This window comes from Ovis aries, chromosome 1 (genome assembly GCF_016772045.2).
Source record: "Ovis aries strain OAR_USU_Benz2616 breed Rambouillet chromosome 1, ARS-UI_Ramb_v3.0, whole genome shotgun sequence".
Classification (NCBI taxonomy): Eukaryota; Metazoa; Chordata; class Mammalia; order Artiodactyla; family Bovidae; genus Ovis; species Ovis aries.
The window spans coordinates 105,703,123-105,712,292 of NC_056054.1; the positions used below are offsets into that span (position 1 = coordinate 105,703,123).

At 41.7% G+C, this 9,170-nt stretch overlaps 3 protein-coding genes across 17 annotated transcripts in view; 2 read left to right on the top strand and 1 right to left on the bottom strand.

Moving 5' to 3' along the window:
- ASH1L (ASH1 like histone lysine methyltransferase) overlaps positions 1 to 9,005 on the bottom strand; it is a 205,453-nt gene extending 196,448 nt beyond the window's left edge. For 3 of the 10 annotated variants that reach the window (XM_060414916.1, XM_027976130.3, XM_060414903.1), the window contains exons 1-2: positions 8,847 to 9,005; positions 8,245 to 8,384 (exon numbers count right to left, since the gene is read on the bottom strand). The gene's annotated coding sequence lies outside the window, so the exon portion shown is untranslated. Of the gene's footprint in view, positions 1 to 8,129; positions 8,506 to 8,846 lie in introns of those variants that run through there. The other 7 variants (XM_060414913.1, XM_012182890.5, XM_060414917.1 and 4 more) reach the window with 3 other exon arrangements.
- On the top strand, positions 1,268 to 2,628 carry LOC114117337 (acidic leucine-rich nuclear phosphoprotein 32 family member B-like). Its single transcript, XM_042255230.2, has one exon. The coding sequence runs from the start codon at positions 1,454 to 1,456 to the stop codon at positions 2,231 to 2,233; it is 780 nt and encodes a 259-aa protein (XP_042111164.1). The 5' UTR covers positions 1,268 to 1,453; the 3' UTR covers positions 2,234 to 2,628.
- The window catches only part of DAP3 (death associated protein 3), a 44,049-nt gene continuing 37,087 nt past the window's right edge, over positions 2,209 to 9,170 (top strand). For 4 of the 6 annotated variants that reach the window (XM_060414998.1, XM_012182796.5, XM_060415012.1 and 1 more), the window contains exon 1: positions 2,209 to 8,083. In XM_060414998.1, the coding sequence (XP_060270981.1) occupies positions 7,935 to 8,083 (149 nt within the window). In that variant the 5' untranslated portion in view covers positions 2,209 to 7,934. Of the gene's footprint in view, positions 8,376 to 9,170 lie in introns of all 6 variants that reach the window. The other 2 variants (XM_060415023.1, XM_042255212.2) reach the window with 2 other exon arrangements.

Genomic DNA, 9,170 nt, shown 5'->3' on the forward strand with positions numbered 1-9,170 from the left:
CTCTGTGCAACCCCACAGACGGCAGCCCACCAGGCTCCCCCGTCCCTGGGATTCTCCAGGCAAGAACACTGGAGTGGGTTGCCATTTCCTTCTCCAATGCATGAAAGTGAAAAGTGAAAGTGAAGTCGCTCAGTCGTATCCAACTCTTCGCGACCCCATGGACTGCAGCCTACCAGGCTCCTCCGTCCATGGGATTTTCCAGGCAAGAGTACTCGAGTGGGGGTGCCACTACCTTCTCCGGTAGAAAGTACCATACTGATTCAAATTACAGTCTCCTGAACTCATTCTGTTGTTATATTCACTTCATATCCTTGAAGATGATCTTTCTCTACCTACAATGCCTTCACTATATCCTTCTGAATAACTCATATTTATCCTTGAAAACATGTCTCTTCCCACTGGTCAGAAGCCATCCCTAGCCTTTCCTTTCTCCCCAAAGACTTGAAAATGCTCCACTCTCTATCTTGGAGAAAGAAATGTATTACATCATATAATATGTTTGTTAACATGATGTTCCTGTTACTAGATTCACAACTCTCTTCAAAGAAAACCCAAACCAAAAAAAAAAAAAAAAATTCCTAGTTTTTTTCCCAACACCTAAGCACAAAAATAGGAATGAAGTACTGGAAAAAATGTTACCTGGCTGAATGAAGAATGAATGAATGAACAGAAAAAATACTACTCAGAAAAAATTAAACTCTGATCTTGTTCTACATTTATTTGACGGTTTTCCCCCCTTAAACACACACAGAAAAATAAAATTAACTTAAACCTCTAATTTCAGTTTCAAGATGATTCCTCTTCTTTCTTCTTGAGTCTGCATCTTTATATGCTTCTGCATCTAAACTTTAACTTTCCAACCTGGGTTTTCATTTAGTTATCAATTGTATACATAGAATCTCTACTTACTTGAAATTCTTATCTCCCTATCTTTGTATCCTCAAATATATACATATAAAACATTGTTCATCCAATAATGATTATACATGATTAATTCACTTCCCCATTTTCTCAAATGTCAAAATTGGCAGTTTTTCTTTCAAAGACAATCTTTTAAGTTTTCTCCATTAAATCCCGTTAGGCTTCACATGTTAGTCCTTAAACTCTAGGGCTTTCATTTTCATCAATGCTGAATTTAAGAAACTTTTATCATAAGGAATGTCTCCATCACATTCTCAATATCATTTACACCAAGAAGCCATGATATAGCTACTTTATAATCGGACAGTGTCCACTTGTGATCTGAGGACAAATAAAACTGAATGAGGAGTAACTTGGCTCCGGGGGCTCCGCTCGCCTGCCCGCACGCCGCCCGCCACCCAGGACCGCGCCGTCGGCCTGTGCCTCGAGCAGACCCCTTCCGACGGCCCTCGCTGCGCAGGCTGGGACGCCTCTCCCCCCTCCGCCCCCGCCGCGGAAAGTTAAGTTTGAAGAGGGGGGAAGAGAGAGAAACATGGACATGAAGAGGAGGATCCACCTGGAGCTGAGGAACCAGACCCCGGCAGCTGTTCGAGAACTTGTCCTGGACAATTGCAAATCAAATGATGGGAAAATTGAGGGCTTAACAGCTGAATTTGTGAACTTAGAGTTCCTCAGTTTAATAAATGTAGGCTTGATTTCAGTTTCAAATCTTCCCAAACTACCTAAATTGAAAAAGCTTGAGCTCAGTGACAATAGAATCTGTGGAGGTCTGGATATGTTAGCAAAAAAACTTCCAAATCTTACACATCTAAACTTAAGTGGAAATAAACTGAAAGATATCAGCACCCTGGAGCCTTTGAAAAAGTTGGAATGTCTAAAGAGCCTGGATCTGTTTAACTGTGAGGTTACTAACCTGAATGACTACCGAGAGAGTGTCTTCAAGCTCCTGCCCCAGCTGACCTATCTGGATGGCTATGACCGAGAGGATCGTGAAGCCCCAGATTCAGATGCCGAGGTGGATGGTGTGGATGAAGAAGAGGATGATGAAGAAGGAGAAGATGAGGATAAGGAGGAGGATGAAGATGGTGAGGAAGAAGAGTTTGATGATGAAGAGGATGATGATGAAGACAAAGATGTAGAAGGGGAGGAGGATGAAGACAAAGTCAGTGGGGAGGAAGAAGAATTTGGACATGATGGAGAAGTTGATGAAGATGATGAAGATGAGGATGAGGACGAAGATGAAGAAGAGGAAGAAAGCGGGAAAGGTGAAAAGAGGAAGAGAGAAACAGATGATGAAGGAGAAGATGATTAATAAGACCCCAATAACCTGCAAAAAAAAGAACTGTTCAGTATTGGTTGGACTGCTGACATGGATTTGGTAGCTTTTTTTTTTTTTTTTTTAAGAAAAATAAAAGGGTAGCTGTGATACAAACCCCAGGACACCCACCCACCCAAAGAGCCAAAGAATAGTTCCTGTGACATTCCACCTTCCTCCATTTAGTCCCTCTTGGAAATCCACCACCAAGCTTGGGGACTTCACCCCAACAAAATTGTAAGCGTTGTTAGGTTTTTGTGTAAGACTTGCTGTAGCGTGTATAGCTGTGATTGGTGAGGCAACTGTCCGTGGCTACCAGTTACACCAAGATTGTAACAGCATTTTTACTTTCTGTACAACAAAGAAGCTTTGTAAATAAAATCTTAACATTTTGAAAAAAAAAAAAAAACTGAATGAGAGGAGTGGTTTGGTATCAAGTGTGGAAAACATAGAAAAAAAAATGTAAAACAAGAAGTGTAAGTCAAAGATTAATGATTTATTTACTGTAGAATTAGAAGGTAAGTTAACCAAACTTTCATTAATGATGGAATTCACATTCATCTGTCAGCCTTTTCTGGAAAAAAAGGATATACACCTATATTGTACTTAACTAGCAACAGAGAAGGCAATGGCACCCCACTCCAGTACTCTTGCCTAGAGAATCCCAGGGACAGCCTGTTGGGCTGCCATCTGTGGGGTCGCACAGAGTCGGACACAACTGAAGCGACTTAGCAGCAGCAGCAGCAGCAATCACTTCAAACCTCTATTCTCTGTTTCTTCTTCACAACTCAACAGGAATATTTACCTTCTTTTTCTATGGTATTTCTACTCATCATGCTCTGTAGCATGGTTTATTTTTAGCAGTTTAAGCAATGACATGTATTTTCAAATGTCCACAAAAGGAATTTCAAAACTCAAAACAAGGTATATTTCATTCTCTTTAAAAAGCATGTTGATTTTAGACCAATTTCAGCTCCTGTTCAATATCATCAGTATCATCTGATTTCTTTGTGATAACTGGGTCCAGTATTCTTTGGAAGGACTGATACTTTGGCCACCTCATGCGAAAAGTTGACTCATTGGAAAAGATTCTGATGCTAGGAGGGACTGGGGGCAGGAGGAGGAGGGGACAACAGAGGATGAGATGGCTGGATGGCATCACCGACTCGATGGACATGAGTTTGGGTGAACCCCAGGAGTTGGTGATGGACAGGGAGGCCTGGGGTGCTGCAGTTCATGGGGTCGCAAAGAGTCAGACACGACTGAGCGACTGAACTGAACTGAAAAGGATCTAGAAAATGTTTTTAGTAATTTATAACTATAACTAAAAAAACAATGAAAAAACAGAGACATTACTTCTCACTGTGTGTTTGAAAAAAAAAAGCTGATACACTTTTCTAGGAAGCACAGGAACCAATTGCATTTTACAATGCAAACATCTAAAGGCCATTAAGTAAAGTTCTATTCAGTTCATTTCTTCTTATGTTGCAGAGGAATCCCTACTGACAGTATTTGGTATGAAAAGTTTAATTCCAACTATCATCAGACAGTTTATTTTAAAAATTATATAAACCTAACTAAAGGAAAATAATTCCCCATTTAAAAGTGAAAATAATGTATACACTGTATTTATGGATCAAATGATATAATATCTTAAAGATTTGTTTCAAAATAAACAAAGGGAGGATGAAGAGAGGTTAGCTGATAGGGATATAGTGTGATAACTGGGTTTGGATAACTTTTGAAGCTGGGTGTTGAATACATGAGAACTTTGTTATTTACTTCACTGCTCTCCAGGTTAGAAATTTTCCACACTTTAAAAAAAGGAACAAAATTAAATGGAAAAAAATATAAACTCTTGTCATCAACTTGCAAATGCCTGAGAGCAAATGATTAAAAACTATGGAAAGCAAAACAATTAATGCTAAAAATAAAATTTTATATATTCTTCAAACATAAAAGTTAGATATTCAATGAAGGAAATATAACTCTGAAATAGCAATAAGATTATTAGCTAAATTTCATTACTGCTTGAAGCCATAATTTATTATGTTGTGTCAACATCACACTGCCATCAACACCCCCAATCAGATAGTCACTAAGAAAGTGATTTCTAAAATATGAAATGACAGTTATTAACTCAGATAACAAGTCATAAGCATGAAAATCTAACCTTTCCAAATGAAAGAATATAAACCAAATAAATTACAAGTAGTTTAAAGACAGACATAAAAAAAAAAAAAAAGACTAGCAACATAGCTTAAAAACTACTTTCATTTCCCTCTCTTATGATAGCCGGGGTTAAGCTAGCTCATGCTTCTGGAAAGGCTGGCACAAAGCAGACCTCACAGTGGATTACAATATAAGGTAATATAAGCAAATATATTATCTTTAAGAGACTCAAATCAACATGCATAACTGAAAAAACAATATGAAATTATTTATTGGAGACTCACCACCTACACACACGGTAAAACTTTCCCACTATGTGCAGGCAGATTATTTTAGGCAGGACTGAATGTGTCCAAATTCTTTATTCATAAGGCATGGAAGACTTCGAATAAAACCTCAAGTGGTACTGCTAATACTATAAAGACACAGTACTGAGCAAGACACAGGGAAGTTGTGCTAGAATACAACCCAAGAACAGGACATGAAAATCACTCTATTCCTGATCCTTAAAGATCCTGTGTATTTTTTGTAATTATTGCAATAGTTGTTTTTTTAAATTGTGAAGTATCTCATACACAGAGGAGACTATATACATATGTTATCCATATGCAAAGATATAGACACATTACACACGCACATATAAATGACATGTTATTTTTTTTTTAATGTAGGAACCTACTATCCAAGTTAAAAACTAGAGAAATCCAAGTTAAAAACTAGAGAAAATAAAAACTTTTCACAAATTTACATGACTTTTCTTACCCAGAGAACATGACAATAGAGACAATCAGACCATTTTTCTTAAGATCTTTCCATTATCTTACTGAATCCTGTAATCTGTACCATTAAAACACCTTTCTGAGTTTCTTTTCTTTAAAAAATTCAGTAATTATTTTTAATTTTCAGTGCTAGATTCAGCGGTAGTCTTTCAAGTCACCCCAGAGTGTTTTCTAGATACCTGTATATTTAAAAATGACATTAAGACCTTTTTATGTAAACCCACTACAGAAATACATCCAAAACAAGATAAAAAATGCCACCAACATTTGCATCCTTTTCAAGCCAGAGATCCTTCATCTCAAAACATCAAATGATACCAAAACACATTTTTAAAGCTGCAAAGTTGCATACAGAATGTGAAGACTTTGTAACTTCCTAAGAATAACAGCAAAACCTCTCAGGCAACTAAGTCATGAAATCTCAACTTCTAGAAATATGCTTCCTTCCACCTTGCCCTTTTAAAGGCTCCCACTAACATGCAATTCATAACTTCAACTGAATTAGAATAGCTTCAACGACAAAGGCTATATATTATTCATCTTTGTGTCCCCTGCATAAAAACAACTCAAAAACATTTGTTATAACTAAGATAATTTCCAAGAAATGAACTTCAAAACTCCTCACTCCCAATGCAAAACTGGAAAACAATCAGTTTGAGAATATGAATAATTATGAGAAAGAATAAATCTATAAACATTTGTGTTATATCACATTCTCTGATCACCTAGTTAGAATCATGTTTTAACACTGTAGAAATCAATCTGCAAAGAACAGAAAACAAAATAAACAGAATAAAAAAGATCTTAAAGTTCTCCTTACTGTCAGCATGCTCACTGTCAAAAAATCTTTCATCTTAAACTCATACCAACATCTCCACTCCCAAACAAAACTATTTTTAAAAAAAGACTTTTAAATGAGACTTAAATATAAATTGGCTCTACTTCATTACAATTTAAGTTTCTAAAAACTGTATGCATAATTTGTGTGATTGTGCTCATGCCCATCATTTTCTACAGTGAGGGTTTTTTCATCACATTCTCAGAAAAATAAGTGGACCCCCCCAAAAAACTTCTAAGAACCACTAATCCAGCAAATCAAGAACACTCTATTTTCCGGAGAAATACAGTTAAGTTGCCTTAATTCAAGTATACTTCTCTCATGTTCAGAGAAGGGGATCCTTACTACAAAATTAGTCTTTCGAAGAATTTCTTCAGCGCGGCCAAAAAGTTCCAATATTCACAGGCACATATATTGACAATTCCAGATCCCCAAAACAGTTTACTGGGAAATGCCCAAAGAAAATGCAAAAGGCAGCACACTCTACCACAAACTGGGCACCCTATTAGATGCTTAAATACACTTGTATGCTTCCACAGTGAAACATCTGGAAGATCTAAATTCCCTCCAAACTGAGTACACTTTTGAGGAAGGTTTTTGAGTTTCAACTCCACACTGACCTGTCTACCTCACCTGACTCAATATGTATCACTGTCTCAGTATTTACCACTGTCAAGACAAATGTACCCGAGCTGCTTCAACAGGGTCACCTTGATTTTTCTCACCCCAAGGCAGGGACCATTTATTGAGTAGTTACTCAGTAAATATTTGTTGAATGAATGAAAGAAGATCCTTTATCCCTTAAAGTTAAGCTGTCAGCCCCCACCCTGCTTCTATGTTACCAGTTAAATATCCCTCCCTCAAATACACAAACTCAAGTGTTAGAAATGCTCTGCTTCCTCCATAAACAAAAAGTAATATCCTCATGGAATACCCATCTCTCACAGGCCAACCTGGCAAAGACAACCTATGTTCTGTCTGACACAACTGATCTCTACCAAATACCATTCAATATGCCCTTATCTTTCCAATAAACTCAGATTTGCCTGACAAAGATCTCCTGAGATGTCATGATATGATGACTATACTACTGGACTAGGAGTCAAAAGTATCTATTACAGTCCCAAATTTGTCACCAATTTAACAAATGACCTTGAAAAAATGATGTCTTCATGCCTCAATTTCCTATTTTGTAAATGGGAGAAAACATTCATCCTACCATTTCCACAGAGATTTATTTATGATTACAAACAGAGCATTCTGAACAATATAAAAGCTTTATTCTATTACGAAGTGTTAATACAAACTCAGGTCAACAAAAACTCCATCCATTCTTTATACACTCACAGTACATTGTTCAAGTAAAGATGTTCTGGGCCTTTACATCTAAACAATTCACCCTATTCTGAGCAACAAACTATTCTTAAGAATAGCTGACTATGATAAGTTTCTCCTATTCTGGACCCCACCACTTACATGCTATATTTCCAAAATACTACCATGACTTCTCTTTCCAAGTAAGTATTAAGGCAATCCCAAACCCTGAAATACACAAACACATCAACCAGCAAGGAACATCCCAAGCTTTATTTTAAAAATAAGCTAGTATAAGGGGAACTCCATTACACTTGTAAAAATACAAGCAAACTCTTCCGGAACACTTTCCTTCCTTGTATACTCACACAAACACAGCCGCTATACACCAACAGACCATCTGTCTTCTAGACCAAAAACATGTCTTTCAATGCCCAAAGCCACGAGTAACATTTATTAAACTTGCGGAACTGAGATCATTCTGTCGTCCCTACATACAGTTCAGCATGTCAGAGACACCACAGATCTGGCCGTACGGAAAATCTTCCCTCCTGCCACTTTTATCCCTTCCACGAAACAAACAGGACTATGGGGGATGCTCCAATCCTTCCTCCACAAGATACAAACTAACCTGTCAGGGGCACAGCCGACTCCGCCTCCACTCGCTTACTTTCCCGCCCCCTCCCCCAGCAGGAGCCCGCCTGTCAGGGACACCCCTGCACCCCCGCCAGGAGGGACTTCCCGGTAAGCGCAGGATCCCCTGCCCTCCCCTCCCCTCCCCCATCCTTACCACCGCTCTCCCGGAGGTCCAGGTCCGGGAGATGACAGTAGCTCCCAGGAAGCCAGGGGCTGGGTCGCTGAGGAAGTACTTAGGCCCAAAGGCCTCCCCAGACGGTTCTACTCACCGTGTCAGAGGCCGAGGCCGAGGGAGATGAGAGTGCAGGGAAGTGGGGAAGAGGGGGCGGCCGCCACCAGGCTCCTCCGCTTCCCTTGGTCCACAGCGGATCCCTCCCGCTTGTCAGGAGGCGGCCAGCGGGTGAGCGGACTGGCGGAAATGCGAGAGAGGAGAGGGGAAAGGCGTGGGGCTAAGCGGGGGAAACTGAGGGGAGGCGGGTCCCGCAACCGAGACGGGGATCTTCTCCCCCTCCGCAAAGCGAACCCAAAATGGCGGCGGGAGCGGCGGCGGCAGAGCGGCGGCGGCGGCAGCTCCTTGGGAGGGAGGGAGCGAAGGGCGCCTCGTGCCCCCCCACCTCCCACTCCTCCCTCCTCGCGTTTTCCCCCTTCGTCCTCCCCCCTCAGCCGACTCGGGCGGCGGAGCGCGCACGCCCGCCCGCACGCGCCAGAGTGTATCTGGGCTCGTCGCTCGCTGCTCCCACCAACCACCGCCTTCGGCCGCCTCGCGCGCCCGCCAGCCAGCACGCACTCCCTCTGGGGCGCCTTGTGGCACAGTCCTCCCCTTCCCCTCGGCCCCTGTCAAGCCAGCTCTGGCGCGGGCCCTCACGCGTACCTTCAGCAGCGCGAGCCCAAGCCTCCTCCTCCACCTCCTCTCCTCTCCTCCCCCCCTTCCCCGCCCCCACTGCCACCAACCGCCGCCACGGCCGCCGCGGCCTCCTCCTCCTCCGGCCCCCCCGACATACCCTCCACCCCTCACGCGTGCGCCTCCCACAATCCCCCCCGCGGGACTGTTCCATTCCCGTCGGCCGCAGAAGCGGGGGAGAAAGCGACAGGCGCAGTGGGCAGAGCTTGCCGTCAGGACACGAATGACCGCGAGTGACGGAGAGAAACCTGTGGCTATTTACCTCGCTGGCCGCGGCGCCCTGGCGCCGCAGCT

Bases quoted from the DNA above. Each gene is read 5' to 3' on its own strand.
- LOC114117337 (XM_042255230.2), top strand. From the start codon at position 1,454: ATGGACATGAAGAGGAGGATCCACCTGGAGCTGAGGAACCAGACCCCG.